General features: G+C 36.6%; 1 protein-coding gene across 6 annotated transcripts in view; it reads right to left on the bottom strand.

Moving 5' to 3' along the window:
• dpp10 (dipeptidyl peptidase like 10) overlaps positions 1-17,317 on the bottom strand; it is a 255,610-nt gene that overhangs the window by 44,564 nt on the left and 193,729 nt on the right. The window contains exon 1 of one of the 6 annotated variants that reach the window (XM_080291155.1): positions 6,786-6,923. The exons of the other annotated variants lie outside the window; for them this stretch is intronic. Coding sequence (XP_080147281.1) covers positions 6,786-6,797 — 12 coding nt within the window. The 5' untranslated portion in view covers positions 6,798-6,923. Of the gene's footprint in view, positions 1-6,785; positions 6,924-17,317 lie in introns of those variants that run through there. 6 annotated transcript variants of the gene reach the window in all.

Below are 17,317 nucleotides of genomic sequence, written 5' to 3'. Positions count from 1 at the left end.
AAACTCCACACAGAAAGACCCCGGCCTGGTGGTGGAATTGAACTCAGGACCTTCTTGCTGTGCAGCAACAGTGCTAACCACCGTGCCACCGTGCTGCTTAAAAATGTCTAAAATCTTTTAGAATTCTTACATACAAATCGTCCAAGTGAAGAAAAGGAGAGACTTGCCCTTAGAAATTGTTTGTGGATGTTATTGCAAGACATACTCTACACTCCAGTGGCACAAATGAGATCTTTGATTTGTCCCCGGTCAGACTCATGGGGATGAGCCAGAGGCTACGAAGACTCATCGTGGAAGGTGTTGTCCAAGATTTACTTTGACCCATTCCTTCAGGCTGTGCAAGCCAAGAAGAGACTAACCAATTTAATCTTTTTTTTTTTTTAAATACCTTATGCCTCCTGGCACGTTTTCTCCCCGGTACCCTGTGACAGGAACATAACTTGACTTCCTCAGCTTGTATTACTTGGTAAACATTGTTTTCTCACAGATACAGAGCTTCTCATAGATGTTATGAAACATATCCTCCATCCAAAAATGTATTACTATATGGACAAATCCAGATATATATTTATTTAACATATCCCAGCAATATAACTGCCCGCTTCAATCCTAGGAAGAGACACAGATCCCTTTGGGGCTGCGTCAGGAAGGTTATCCAATGTAAAGAAATCTGCCAAATCAAACATGCAGAGCTACCTGCTGCGGCGATTCCTTTTGAATGAGTAAGCAGACAAAAATAGCTTCTTTATCCTTTTAATATAAACTGAGATTTACGCATATAGAACACAACAAAGAGGCAATCACTGCTGTAGCTCAGAGTTTAAATTGCTTTGTACAGTGTGTGGTAATTATGGATGAAATATAATGTTCCTGTTTTAAGAAGCTACAATTGAATTTGTTAGAGAAGGTATGTGAAAATGTGCAGACTTCACATTAAGAATTACAGTGAGGCAGGCATGCTAGTTCATTTATTTCAGACATCAGTTATGTGACTGTCATTGATATGGATTTGTGTATTTACCGCATGCTGTGATCACATTCTCTTAAAATATTGAATAATATAGTTTATTTGTCCAAAAAGCTTATAACAGCCCAAAGGTAGATGTCGTGCAGACATAACAACATCTTTAAATCATTTACAATAAAAACTCTTCAATACGTAACAGAGTTCATTTTGTGTAATGTGGTTCATGGTTGTTTAACAACTATGTGGTGCAAATATCTGTGTATAATTAAAAAAAGACTTTCGAGTTGTCGCGTTCATTTTAGTCTACAATTGTTACAGTTTGTCCTTTTTTAATTCTAAGGTTTTATGCATTTGGGAAATAATAATAAAAAAATAATTTTGTGTTTACAAGGTTCTAATTTTTCAAATTCTAACCAGAGAAGAACAACAACCCTTGAGTACAAGTACACTCCGTGTGAGTAAGTAACATGAACAATGATTGGTAATTGTTTCCTGTATGACTTTACTTTCACTCTGCCACATCATTGTGGAGGAGTTTTGGTTGACTCTTTAGTATTTCTGCATTTCATTGAGGTTTGTTGGCATTCATTTATGCACCCCACCACCATGCTTGACAGGTGCAGCATCAGGTGTTTGGGAAATACAAAAAACTGCGTATTTTTGTTCATTATTGCTAAATATTTATGTCCTGGTATTATATGCCAAAAGCACATTGTTCCAGAAGTTCATGATTAGATACTATCTAGAATGTTTTCCATGTGTGACAAATTTTTCTCATTGTAGAACGATGAACTTCAGATCGTCCATCAGTCCACAAACACCTGGATGCCCCTGACCAACAAACTGCCAAAATTTCTGTTATTATAGACGTGGTCACTTGCTCATGACCTGCCACTTACCCCCTTAATTTTTATTGCCGCACTAAGGATTTATTTACTTTTTCACACGCTGCTTATGTATCTAACTTTTTGGGGAAATAATTGACAAAACATGCTATTTGTTGTTGAACACATGAGGTTGTAATTATCTAATTTTAAGATCTGCTGAGACCAGATAAATTTTATTATATTTTTATATGTAAAAAATTAGAAATGACAAAGCCCATACTTTTTGTTTCACATGCATATATGTATTTACTTTTAAAGAACAAACCATGAGGATGTTTCAATCAAGTCCAAAAACAGGAGGGAAAGGAGAGAGAATGCGTTTTTGACCTTGTGCTTAATACATAAAACTTAATGGGTCTTTATCTACCAGAGTTTATGTCTGTTGCACTGAGATGACAAGTTATTGCAGGTTTAAGCTGTTTTTATAACGGTATGTCGGCTTTCCCTTAAATATGAAATGGCATAATAATAGGTTCACTTACTAATGAGGATTAAGTCTAATCCCTGAAGAAAACATCACTATATTTTTATAAGAGCACTTGAGGAAACAAAGCAGATGTTTCTTACAATCATGGAAGTCAAAAGACATTTTGAAAGACTGCAATAAAGCTTTGGTTATGATGCCTAAAGCACAACCAATAACAATAAGTTGGAACATCAATAATAGAGATTCCTGTTCATCAAGAGAGTGAATTACTGGTTAGAGAAAAGAAGATTCACCAAGGTCCAAGTGACTTATATCGACTTTATGCAGAGTGTAGCTTCTCAGTGCATACTGAATGTATTGTGGCTAACACTGAGGTTGAGTGTGTTCAATATAAATTTACAGGCTTTATTACAAATATCTTTCAGTATAGCGGAGAACTGTGCATGGAAGTAAAACCTGATTCTTCATAGTGCACTATACACATTTCTCAAACCCTGACAGGCTGAAAATTCCTCTTTTTTTTCTTTTTTTTTTTGACATGAAACAGTCTTTACAAGCCCCAAATGAACTTTTCAGTGATATGCCATTAATTTTAGGTGTAGAGCACACATGGGTATGGTGACCTTTGTTGCCGACTTCGTAATAAAACAAAAGGTTGTGACATTTTCAGCACTCAATGCTGTGAAGAAGAATTTAATGTCAAGAACCGAACGTACGGATGCAAGCTGGATGTTTAAAAAAAAACACCTTTGACAACATCACAACAAGGATTCTTGTCTAAAAGGATTAAAGTACCCTCTTCCAAAGTTTAATTATCTAGTGATTTCAGTTTTTGTAACTGTAGCTAAAAAAACAACAAAAATCTTAAGGTCAGTTGTTATCTGTAATTAACTTTTTTTGGCTGATAAAGCAAAACACTACATATCACAGGTGTCAGCGTAATTAATCTTAAGCTGCAAACTGAAAATGTGATAAAAGGTATTAGATATGAAAAGGTAATGAGATGATAAAATGTATGTAACACATGATTAAGAGGGTATTAGTGGGGTATTTTTAATAAAAAACGTGTTGGAAATTTAAACTGTGTCTTAGTTCTAGCTGCAGAACTGCAATCTTAATATATGTCTATAATATGAATCAGTTAATGGTCTTAAAAACCTCTTTCTCTAAATCAACTTCAAAGAGAAAACATTTACCACTCAAAACGACAGAATGGATGCCAGCTGAATTAATTTAATTAAGGGCCCAACTCCAAAGGCTTTTTTACAGTATTCATATTTTTTTGCTCAAACTGTGCCTCAGATGTAAAGTTCATGCTTTTAACATAGATTCTTCACAATCATTGCTTACAAGTCCCAAAATATGATGCAACATTAGTAATTTCAGAATTGTAATATAAAGTTGGTACATTTTATGAATTCCAATATAATTAGTCTACTGTTTCCTATATTACCCACTTATAAAAAGAGCTGTGGGAGGTATACTGTAGGTCCATTTTTTCAGTATTAACAAATCAGAGTTGTTCACAAATGCTGAGTTGACATGCACATCACAGTTTGCTTTTTCTTATCTCCCCTTGTCTTTATATGGTGTAGCCAGCTGTCAGCTTACTCACATCATACTTTATTAGGGTTAGGGTTAAAATCATGATAAAAACCATTAAATAACATAAAGATATATCAGTAAAATTAAAAACTTTTGAAAAGAAGACAATAAGCTAATACTGCAAAAAATTGTGTCCTAAAATTTACAAAGTGATGAAACAAACATGTTAAATTGAATTAATTGTTTTAACTTTGAGTGCACCCATGTACTGAAGTTCATTACTATTGTTGTGCCTAAACATTAGAGCATTTACATATTAAATATTTACATATTACTATTCTGCAATAAAGGAGACGTGGAAATCAGTTTCGACAAAAGTTGATTGATCAGGTATTCTTGGTGTGTTCTGTGTTCCAGTAGCTGGGATTCTAGCAGTGTAAAAAAACTTAGCAGAAGATTACAAACAATAAAAATATCTGCTCACATTTTTTAAATCAACGACTGAATGTATATGAAATTTTCAGTTACAAAAGAATTACTCAATAAATAAGTAAATAAAAAAATTCAGTGAAACGTGAACCTTCCACCTCATTTGCAACTGGAACTCTGAATATAGCCTAACCTGAAAAATATTGTCCGCATAAGTACCATAGAAAAAAATCACATATTATGTTAATTTAACTTTTAATCAACTGCATTTTTCATGAATAGCAGCAAAAACCCTGTGAAAGCCAAAGTCACTGTTTCACAGCTCAGTTTTTAATTTAGTCTCTTTTAGAAGTATCTTTTAAAACAATTATGCTCATGGGTTTTATATTAAGAGATAAATTAGTATCTTCCACATCTTTCCCGTTGGCTAGTGCATTTTACTAAATTAAAGCATTATAAATAATGTAACTTAAAAAAAAAGGACAAAAAAAGTTCTTATTAATGTGCATGTCATTCTATGACCATATTAGTACTAATATGACTAATAAAAATTAAACATGCAAAACAGAATGTGACTGTAAACAGAAACAAGAGAGAAGGTGCCTGCAGTCAGGACAGTATATAGTTATAATCCTTTTTACACACTCAAGGACATTTGGCTGGTCTCTGTCTGTCAAGTAACTGACCTTTTTTAGGCTTGTGGGAAATAAATGTTTTGTCAAAAAATAAATAAATAAAAGTGAAGGATGGAAGAAAAACAAGCGTTTCAGTTAAATCTAACTGGGAGTTTGAATTCCCATTAAACATAACCCCTCCCAGTGAAATTATGTTTTTACTTTATGAACCTGTTTAAAAAATGCATATATTATAAGCAGGGGTGCATATAAATGGTCCGAAGGTGCGCATTCGCTGTCAAGATAAAAGACGCACACCAGATAAGAAGTTGCAACGTGCGTTTGCGTACATAAGATTTTCTGGAGGAGGACAGACATTAGTTTAGAAGGCTTAAAAATGTCGAAGAAGCAAGCTCCTTTAAGCAATTACTTTGGTGTTCCTCCACCTCCAAACAAATGTCAGAAGGAGTCTGAACCGCAAAAGAAGCGCGTATTCTCGGAAAAGTGGTTGCAGGAGGTGAGCTGGCTTCAAACAAATGATGAACGCACAGAGATGTGGTGCAGAATATGCCGTGAAAATCTCACTCTAGCGGACAAAAACAGTGCGTTTTATATGTACGTATATATTAGGGGTGCAACGATACACAAAATTCACGGTTCGGTTCGGTTCGATACTTTGGTGTCACGGTTCGATATTTTTCGATACAAAAAAAATGTTCATGCCTTTTTAATTTGTCATTTATTAAAATTATAAATATATATTTTAACACAAAAGTACAGTTTTTAAATTTAACCCTAACCCTTGTGCGTGTTGTTTTTTAGCTCGTCATATTGCAGCCACAGAAATTCTTTTGTCCATGAAACCATAAAGCTGCACTTTCTTTTTGCCTTATAGTCTGATTTGTCATAACTTCTCCGTTTTGTGGTAAGCTTTTCTTTGGCTGTCACTTCTTCACCCTGACCTGTCTTATTTGGCTCAGCAGAACTAAAATATATATCTGTCTGTGAAGGTTCTCAATCATCCAGGTCATCATAGTGAAATATATATCCTGCCGCACTCACATAAGCTCAGCGATTCTCTGCGCGATCAACCTCTCACATGTTTAAGCTGCGGGAGATTTCACTTGTCATGTTTGCATAGTAAGCTAACAATTAATAAGACGATGTCAGAGGAATTGGTGCACAAATTATCATCACTCACAGATCAGTGCTGTCGCTCTCTATACACAGTTCGCGCGATTGCAAACTGAAAGCAAAAAAACAAGCGCAAATTCAAACACGATTTCAATATGTCACATATTGACAGTGGCTCACCCAATGACATAATTACCCAGCTACATTTCTGAAAGAATGCAAAAGCATTGACATATATTTTTCCTTCCTACAATAGCCCGACAGGCAGGGGAGAGATAGCCCAGGGACGTCGGGCTAGCGATATTGCGAGCCCTGTATCTGATTGAGGAATCACTCATCTTTGGAAAAGAGAGTTTATTACAGAGAAATGTCTCTTTCCAAAATAAAAGCTATACTATCCGTTTCTTCTGGGCTATATTCTCAGCAGCATATTAAACATATCAGGTCTCCATAAGGAGAATCCTGTGCTAACAGCTGTCTAAATGACTCGGCTAAAGTTTGTAGCATGCATGCTTGTTTTTGTCTTTGCACTAGGATGATGTCGGTGTAAATGTGCAGTCATATTCGTTGTGTTCCCACTAGTGCTTTCAGGTTAATCTCGTTGAAATAACCTTAACGCCACAACACGGCAAATCTCCGTTAACGAGCTACCCTATACAGAGGGGCTAGACGGCAACACGTTAATGAGCTAACTGCGCTAACACACTAGCTCCCACCCATGTAATTGAGCATTGCATGGCACATCCAACATACTGTTTTACTTTAGTCCATGACTCGCTTACCTTCAGGGTCATACGTCACATGAAAACCAAAATAATTCCAAACGCCAGATCTGAATGAGGGTGGGGAGGTCCACTTCTGTCTCGCTAGCTTGCCCTGTGCTCTTCCTTCTGACCATCCTGTCTGTGTTGAGTGCTCAGTGAATCTGCGTTCGACTACTCCGCCTAGGCTGCACTCTGGAGCCTAGGCGGAGTAGTCAAATGCAGATTCACTGAGCGCTCAACACAGACAGCATCGTCAGAAGGAAAGTTGATAAAATAAATTACAAATTTTGTATTGTTCTTTTTTTTTCTCCCCTTTGGTTTTCTTTCTTTCTCTCCCCCTCTTTCTTTCATTCTTTCCCCCTGTCCTATCCCACAGTCATGTCTGTCCCGTTTGCAACTGAAAATAAAATAAATTCATAATTAAAATAAAGGTCAATCAAATGGACCAATATGATGATCCACTTAAAATAAATCCTCTTGGCATCTTTCTTGGCCTCAAGACAACAATTCTGATGGCTATAGATCCAAACGGGACACAAAAAAAAAAAAAAAAAAAAAAAAAATTGAAAAAAAAAAATTGAAAAAAATTGTATTGTTCGATACATATGCGTACCGAACCGAAAGCACTGTATCGAACGGTTCAATATCGATACGAATATCGTTGCACCCCTAGTATATATGTATGTATATGTATATGTTTTGTCTGTTGTATGACAAAAAAAAATCTCTTTTGAGTGAGACAAAAAGAAGAAAAAACTATCTACAGACATTTAACAAAACTTTCATGGATGTCACCACAGAAGAAGTGCATCTGAGCCTTCCCCTCCCCTGCTGGGCATCAGTCCACTTATAAAAATCAATAGTGTAGTGGAAGCAGCTCCCTGGATGGCTCTGTGAGAAGGGAAAACATGTCTACCAAAAGGCAACCAAAGAATAACAAAGCTTTACATTACAGGATATGTGAAGCTGACATCCTACTCTCCTGTCACTATGTGGCAGCTATGGTAATTTTAGCTCTAGGGACTATAAAGAGGTGGGCTTTGAAACTTATATTTTTGTTTGTCTTTGTTTATATTTTTGCTTGCCATTATCACAAGCACATTTAGATAGAATACACAAGGCACACCAAGAGCCTGTTCACAGCTTGAGGATTTTTAGTTTTTCTTTAGTTTAGATCCTTGATAGGGTTATATTTAAAGAATATAATTTTACACTGCAAATAGCGTAGCCTTCTATTACTTCAGTTTTGATGTGGTCAAAACTTACAAATCCCGGTAAGAGTAGTTGTGAAACTGCAGGTTATTCATCTGCAGAGGGATGGTTTATTTGAAGAGTGCATCGTAGCACAGAAACAGCAGCAGTTAAGGGTACAAATTATCTTCTTATGGCCTCTGACAGTGGACTCATATCTGTGTGTCTCCTGCTAGGCCTCAGAGCAGTATTCAATACTATTGATTATAATATTTTAATACAGAAACCTGAAGACACTGTTGGTATTAAAGGAAATGTGATACACTGAAGGGGCGTTGTGGTTACCACTGTTGCCTCACAGCAACACGGTCCTGAGTTTGACTTCACCATCTCGCTGAGGAGTTTGCACATTCTCCCTGTGTTTGCGTGGGTTCTCCCCGGGTACTCCGGCTTCCTCCCACAGTCCAAGGTTGCGCTTGTGGAGTTCCACAGGATTATGTGCCAGGACCAAACCTTTACTTAAAACACTGCATACATTTTCGTTGTTATGCAGATGATACTCAGCTTTTTTAAATCCATAAATCTAGATGATACAAATCAATAAGATTAGATCAGATTAGATTAGATAGAACTTTATTAATCCCTCGGGTGGGTTCCTCTGGGAAATTCGATTTCCAAAAAAGCACAGCACCGACAGAAGTTACAGAGTTACAGAATATTATATATATATATATATATATATATATATATATATATATATATATATATATATATATATATATATATATATATATATATATATATATATATAAATACAGAGACAATATAAATAAAATATATGAAGGGGATAAATAGAATAAATAGGAATAAAAAATAAAAATACAAGTGAATTGCACATTTCAAGTATTGAGTCTATTGCACTGTTGACTATTTACAAAAAGTATTGCACAAGGTATTGTACAGTGAGGTGAAGAGGCACTACAGCTTAGTTGTTCCCCCCTCCTTTGTCCTCCTGTTTCCCCTCCCTCTCCCCTCCAGAGAGGAGTTAAACAGTCTGATAAGTTAAGCCACAGGCATGTCATAAAAATATAAAGATCTGGATTTAGAGAATGTCCTCCCTATTGATTTGTAACATTGTTTGCAATTGGATACTGCAATCACACATATCAAAAGGATAGATATCAGCTTCGGATAATCTCGCAGACAAATTCTATCTCACATCACCTAAGCTACATAAGCCTATGTAGCTTGATGCTTGTTTATTTTCTGTGAAAATCCCTTTGTTTACATGTCTCAGAATATTGCTATATTCATCCGTTATGGTTGCAGTACACCAAACAAGAGGCATTTAAGGACACAGGAATGCAGGTGTTTTGCTTTAACAACAAAATCCCAAAGGGGTACTTTTATTTTGCTGGCATTATTGGAGAAATGCTGATAGCCTATATAATAGTGGGTATCGCCATTCAGTGCAGCAGCCACCGTTCACACTCATTTGAAATTTATTAAACTGAATGCAGAGATGTTGCTTTGGGACACAGGTGCTGTTTTCCACCGTAAAACTGTGCATCAGGACGATATTTGTTTTCTGCTTTTCACATATTTGTGGTTTGTTTTTCCTTGAAATGCCAGGTGGGCTCAACAGAGACAGCACAGATAGCTTCTCTCTCATTTTCCCTCTTTGTTTTCAGCATTACATCTGTGACTCCCCACTGCCATTTCCCACTTAGATTATTTGTTAGCAATTTATTAGCAATTCTTCCTCAAACTGGGACACTGGAATATAAACTGATCAGCTATGAAAATGCAAAATTGTTGATTTCTTAAAAGACTGCTCAGAAGGTAAATGGCTTTTGAACTTTTCCAGTGACAGACAGAAACAAGCTTGAAGTGTTGCATTGGTATGGCTGGAAAAATGCAGAACAAATGTAAGCTTTCAATCCAGTTATGCCTTGACATGCAATCAGTAGAGGCTGTCACTCAGAATCTGTGAAAAATCTGTCAACTTCAAACCCACGCACTTCTGTGTCTTTATAGCTTAAACCTAATTATGTATTTTTTCATGTTCCCTCTACTTCAGTGGAAAAAGAACAGAATATATGAATGTTAGGAGAAGGAGATCTCTCTCTCCCACTATATTTGAATGCAGATACACACACATACTTAAATCAACAGCTTATAGCGATGGCATACAAATAGAGTAAAATAGCACTATAGGCAGCAAAGATTTCAAACATTACACGGTGTCTGCAAGGCTAAGAAAACACCAGCCAGTTGTGAGCAGTGACAAACATAAACCTAGAGATTATGAGCTTTTCTCAAGCTTAATCACTCCCAGATACAGATGTAGGTAGATAACAGTATGTAATCCCACAGACAGGTGAGGCTACACGAGCTTTCTCCTGGACCTTGTAGCAGGAAACTCCTCCATTCACATCAGATCCACATAACCACCTAAAACCGCTGTAGCTTATGAACAGCAACTACAAAGGCTGCACTCTATAAAACAACTTATTAGTTCAAAGGCAGCACTGGATCAAAGTGCATGATTAGCAGGAGACCGGTTTGCTTATTTTAGTGCAGATCCAAGTCTCTTTGTTATTCTTTTCATCGTTCATTAGAGGTTACGATTAACTGCAAGCACAGACTTCACAGTATAGTCCATAGATCAAAGCATGGGATTACAGCAAGCTCATAAAAATTAGGGGAAAAAAACATTTAAAATAAATAATTTTGAACGATTTCGATAGGATACAAAACTGACTTTAGTCAGTTTACTAAATTGTGCAAAACATAACAAAAATCTTGCATGTGCGTATTGGAAAACCTCTATTGTGTCATGTGACTGACAAGAGATTCAAATTTGGATGTTAAAATATTTAACTGATTGCAATATGTGTTTACAAGAGCATATGAAATGCAAAACAAAACTGTCATATTTGTATTTTTTAATGGAAACAGAGTGCTGGAGGGAGGTGTAACAGAGAAAGGAATGTTAATGTTAAAAACAGACTGCATGATAAAGTGTTATAGTCAATGATGGAATTCACTGCATTTTAATAACTGTGAGCTGCTCATTCTAAAAAATCATTTACTCGTTTTGTAAAATGAGTAAGTTATCGTCAGCTAACAATACCAAGAGTTTTGAACCATGAAGAGAAGGTGTTACCTGCCAACCTGCCAGATAACACTATATGCAACACCTTAATTTAGAATTTATTTTAAGGAAGAGGTATTTTTGTGCTTTTACTTTTTCAATATTTAATCAATACCACAATCAATCTTTATTGATACTAATTAGTATTATTTGAAGATATTATCCAAATCTGTTTGAAGAAAAGGAGCATTATGTTTCTTATTAATTTGGGACTGAAAATTAGTTTATATTAAATTATTACTGTAAAAAAATTAAAGGAAATGATTTCCAGATGTCATCCAAGACATCTATCACTTACAAATAGTATAATTGCAAATATAATTGGGTTTTATTCAAATGCCTATTAAGCTAATTCATTCCAACATATAATGGGACACATTAATACCACTGCTTCATGTGTAATCACTCAAGTTTTTGATCATTTATATCCGGTGTCTATCCTGGCACAGTAACTATCTAAAAATCAACCGTAAACTATCAAATCAGTGCACAGACTGCTTCTTGTAAGCATCCTTCACATACTGCATCCTATTTCTTGATCTGAGATACCTCTGCAGTTCTTTAATAACATGCCTGACAGCATAGTTTTCCATGGTTTTAGTTCCACTGTATCAAATTATATCAAGTGTTACTTTGTTGAGGAGCTATATAGTATCTTCATATTGTAACAAATTAAGGCAATGGCCTCTGCTTATTATAGTGTGCTTATAATTGTAATGATCTAATTCCCTGGGAAGATCTGTTAAAATAAAATGTCGACCTCTGGGTGTTCATCATTTGAATTGTTTTAATGGAATAACAGTTCAGCACATTCCTCACCTTCATTAGTATCTCTGGCTAAGCCTTGGGCATAAGTGAAATTTTACTGCATCCACACAGGATGTGCTGAAACACTGTGAATACTGCTGATCACCACCTGTGTAATCGATAAAGTCGGTAAGCTGTACTTACTTATACCTGTTTAGAAGTTTAATTTAAAAGAAGTGTACAGAGAAAGATTGGTTTTCTTTGCTGTTATGCTTTTTTGGTTACATTTCACATTTCAGGATTAATATTTGTTATATTTCGAGGGAGTTTTAGTGTATCCCATGATGCACTAGGATGATGCAACAGGTTGCAAGTATGACAGAAAACCTCACTGACACCTATGGGTGGTTAAAGAATCAGGATTTTTGCTATTAAACTCCACATAAAAAAAGACTAAAACCAGTGAGTGGCTGCTGTAGAAATCCTCTGCTGTCCTGCTGTTAGACAATATTAATGAGCCACATGGCTTTTCATTACCATGAACAAACACACTGGAGTTAATGTGGAAGCACTGGCTAAGTTCCAGTCCCTGCTCACATACTCACAGTGGTGTCTGAGGGCTCTTATGTTGTCTTTTCAAACCATTTCTGTACAACTTTCACAATACTGAAGGGAAAATCACATAATGCATTATGCTGTGATATTAAACCTGCCAAAACCCATGACCAATCCAAGTAATCAGGGTACTTAGTCTATGAATACACGTGGTCTTTGTGATTTCCACACATGCGGATTTAAGGTGAGTTTTTGTCCTTAAAGTGGAGCTAATCAGTATTTATAGAACAGTAATGTGTCAAATTACAGTCAATCTGAAACTGTCACTTTGAACATTGATCCTTCATAAAAATATCAGCTATCTGATTAACTCCAGCTGTTTCTCACAGGTGTTGGCAGAGACCTAAATGGAGCACACTGGACTTTACATTTACCAAGAGGCAAAAACCAAGACTTGACATGAGTGATAGTGTTCCTCTATAAATTCTGGATTTGAAAATAAGAAACAACTAATAAGATAAAAGAAATGAAAAAAAAAAAAACCAATTATAATATCAGCTTAAACAATAATGATTTTATATGTAGTGTGTAGTACTTTTTGCAATGCTAGTTCTTCATGGATGTTAATGTGGTACTGTGAACATTTTTATGCTACCCCCAGGTCTAAAAAAAATAATTCATTCCAAGTTCAAAGACATGAACCAAATTTTAGAAACTACAGATATGCTTTTCAATTCCCCATAAAACATGACACATTATAAAAAAATTCAGTGCTCAGAAAACTGATTCTTGAAACTCATCCACATGTAATACTCAGCAGAACACTAAATTTGTATTTGTTTGAGGCTAAAAACAGTACTCCAGAAATACTTTACACAGACGACTGATTGAACCAATCAGTTGTTAAAGATTCGTTTTTTCAAATGGATTAAATGCTCAAAAAGATATGCAGCATAAGCCACATTCAGGTATGTATTCATTTAGCATTTTTTATTCTATGCATGCAACACCTTATCAAACCTTGGAGACCTGCTGCGGTCTCCAAGGTCTTTTACCTTTGTTTCATCTGCCTGACCTGCATACTGCTGAAATATCAGACCTGGTTTTAATAAAGAATGCAGCTGATTTGATGTGATAAAAACAAGCAAATGATGTAACAACACAAGTCACGGGCACAAATGGGGAAATCTACTTTCTGTCTCTGTCTCTCCTCGTGACGGATCTACGCTGCTCAGGCTGCCTGAGGCCCAACAGCCCGACTAAGTCTGTTTGCCTTTTAGTCCACGTAATTCTCTGACTCCATCAGCTGAGCCTGAGCCTTCATCTTAGGTAGGAATGTAGCTATAGTCAGACTCAGTACTGTAATTTTAAACATATAATGTGGATTTGACTCTGCAGCAAAAAGATAAACCTATATAGACAAATAAAACCTCTTTTTATTGCCTATATCTTTGCTTAGGATAGGTAAAAAAAGACAAGCACACAATGTTGCAGCTGTGACTGAGGTCACATACTGTTATTTCTATATATATGTTGTTAAAATACTTCAAAAGCAAAATGCAATCCAAAGCAAATGATTAGAATGGATTGGGGTGGGGACAGTGGGGTGAGGGTGAATTTGACTGACACATTTCTACCAAGATGCAAAATTGGCCAAGAAACGTGATGAATGTTTTATTTCATTCAATGCACCAGAGATGAACCCATTAGAGAAGCAATTTACTTCTCCTGGAAAAGCAGCTTTTATTGCCCTTCATCACAAAGGTGTCATGTTGAGTTAGTTTTTTTTTTTTTCCTCAATAGATGAGACGCACAAACAGTGTATCATAAATCTATACAGCAGGAACTATGTCCACTTCAGTTCTCTCACTTTTTGCACAAAAGGTAAGACTTTTCCTCCATGTACAGGGTGGGCCATTTATATGGATACACCGTAATAAAATGGGAATGGTTGGTGATATTAAAGTCCTGTTTGTGGCACATTAGTATATGTGAGGGGGCAAACTCCTCAAGATGGGTGGTGACCATGGTGGCCAATTAGAAGTCGGCCATCCTGGATACAACTTTTGTTTTTTCAATAGGAAGAGGGCCATGTGACACATCAAACCTATTGGTAATGTCACAAGAAAAACAATGGTGTGCTTGGTTTCAACGTAACTTTATTCTTTCATGAGTTATTTACAAGTTTCTCTTTGTTCACAGCCATTGACATGTCGAAGAGGTTAACACCTGAGGAGCGGATCAAAATTGTGTTGATATCTGGTGAACGCAGTAACCGGGTCATTCCAGCAGATTTCAATGCAAGACACCCTACGAGACCACCCATCTCCCATGCTACAGTTAGCAAACTGCTTGCTAAGTTTCGTGAAACTGGTTCAGTGTTTGATTTGCCAAAATGTGGACGCAAGAAAACTGTCACTAATGAAGAAACATCAGTGGCTGTCCTAGCATCATTCAGCAAGAGCCCACAGCGTAGCACTCGCCGCATGTCGCAGTGGCATTAGTCGAACATCCCTTCGGCGGATATTAGCTACTCACAGATGGCACCCTTACAAACTCCAGCTACTGCAGCATCTCAACGAGGATGACCCAGATCGGCGCACAGAATTTGCAGAATGGGAAAAACAGAAATTGGAACAGGACCCTCAGTTCACGCAGAAGATTTTGTTCAGTGATGAGGCAAACTTTAATGTGAATGGTGAAGTTAACAAACCAAACCACCGCTATTGGTCTGACACTAACCTACACTGGATGGATCCCTCCAAGACTGTTGGGACAACAAAAGTGATGGTTTGGTGTGGTATATGGGGTACAACGATAGTGGGTCCATTCTTCATCAATGGAAACCTCAAGGCCACTGGATATTTGAAATTGCTACATGATGATGTGTTTCCCTCTTTATGCACTGAAGCTGGCACGTTCCCTGAGTTTTTCCAGCAAGATGGTGCACCACCACATTATGGGTGCCAGGTCCGAGCATTCCTAGATGAACAGTTTCCTGGAAAGTGGATTGGTCGCTGTGGGCCAGTTGAATGGCCCCCAAGACTGACCCCCTTAGACTTTTATCTTTGGGGTCATCTGAAGGCAATTGTCTATGGTGTGAAGATACGAGATGTGCAGCACCTGAAACTACGGATACTGGATGCCTGTGCTGGCATTTCTCCTGTGGTGTTGCTATCAGTGTGTGAAGAGTGGGATAAGAGGGTTGCATTGACAATCCAACACAATGGGCAGCACATTGAACACATTTTATAAGTGGTCAGAAACTTGTAAATAACTCATGAAAGAATAAAGTTACATTGAAACCAAGCACACCATTGTTTTTCTTGTGACATTACCAATAAGTTTGATGTGTCACATGGCCCTCTTCCTATTGAAAAAACAAAAGTTGTATCAAGATGGCCAACTTCTAAATGGCCACCATGGTCACCACCCATCTTGAGGAGTTCGCCCCCTCACATATACTAATGTGCCACAAACAGGACTTTAATATCACCAACCATTCCCATGTTATTACGGTGTATCCATATAAATGGCCCACCCTGTAGAATGAAATACAGTTGTGAAAACCTAAGTACACCTCATAACTTGAAGTAGTCATTTTCTGTGTGACTTAAGTTTCTCATCATTGTGGAACAGTTTTGGTCCACTCTTCCAGAACACTGCTTCAGTTTATTGATGTTTGCAGGCATTCATTTATGCACAGCACTCTCACCGTCCCACTACAGCATTTCAAGGAGCTATTGATTGATTCTTGATTCTTTTCTTTTTCAGCCATTCTGTGGTAGATTTGCTGCTGTGGGATCTTTCTCATGTGCATGGCCGAGTTTAGGCCAAGCTTTAGCTGTCAAACAAATGACCTCACATGTGACTTTGGCACACAGAGCAGTTCATGGTTGACTCAACGACAGCAAAGTGCCCAGGAACAGTGGCTTCAACACAAGCACAAATCATCGCCCCTCCATCACCATGCTGACCATTATTATTTGGTATTGCATTTTATGCTTAATGCACAATCTGACCGTGAGGTGAATTTGCCCACCAGCAAACTGCCAAAACATCTGCTTTTATCGAGTTGCTCACATTCTCTGATTATCAATTAACTAAATGCTTTTGATTAGCAGCACCTGGCTTCTACATAATCTCTTCCAGTTCCAGTGGAATAAGCATGAGTTGACAGAGTCTTAGTTTTGTAGGTAAATCCCAATGCAGATGACAATTACAATTAGGAATGCAATTCAGCAGCATGCAATAAAAACATCACTTTATAAAGACTACTGCAACAGACATTCAGGAATTATATCAGTCTTAGGTTTTGTTTTTCATTTATTTTTGTGAATGTTTCTTAGGTGTAGAAGAAAAGTGCTTTGAGTGCTCAAGTACCAAAGACTTACATAAGAACCTGTCCATTTCATATTTTTATTTACTGAAATAAAATGTGTATATGTACCTAGCATTTTCATGAGGATAATGTAACTAATTTAATGCTACAGGTGTCTCCTTTAATTGAATGTATTAAAACTGTGTTTTTCATATTTATATGACAAGGCACTCGAAAGTTAAGTCATGACAGTGACATTTTATTAGTTATTTCCAAGACTTTTCTTTGTTTGTTCGAATGGAGACAGTCCAAATTTAATATTGTTTTTCATAATGTGCACAACAGATAAGCTAGAACATATTACAATTTTTGTAAAATAAATAAATAAATAAAAAGTTTTCAATATTTTGCATTAATTAATAAAAGCTCTCAAGAACTAAAACAAATATAAAAAAGATTATATATATATATATAACAAGTTCTGCAGACAAGAAACAGTCAGTCTGCTGAAAATGAAAGTGGAAAACTATTCATCTAATTATTTATTTGTAATAAATAAATACTTTCATTGTTTTTTAT

Source organism: Astatotilapia calliptera, chromosome 16 (genome assembly GCF_964374335.1).
Source record: "Astatotilapia calliptera chromosome 16, fAstCal68.1, whole genome shotgun sequence".
Taxonomy (NCBI): Eukaryota; Metazoa; Chordata; class Actinopteri; order Cichliformes; family Cichlidae; genus Astatotilapia; species Astatotilapia calliptera.
The sequence above is the reverse complement of the archived record's forward strand: the minus strand, read 5'-3'. Positions and strand labels throughout refer to the sequence as shown.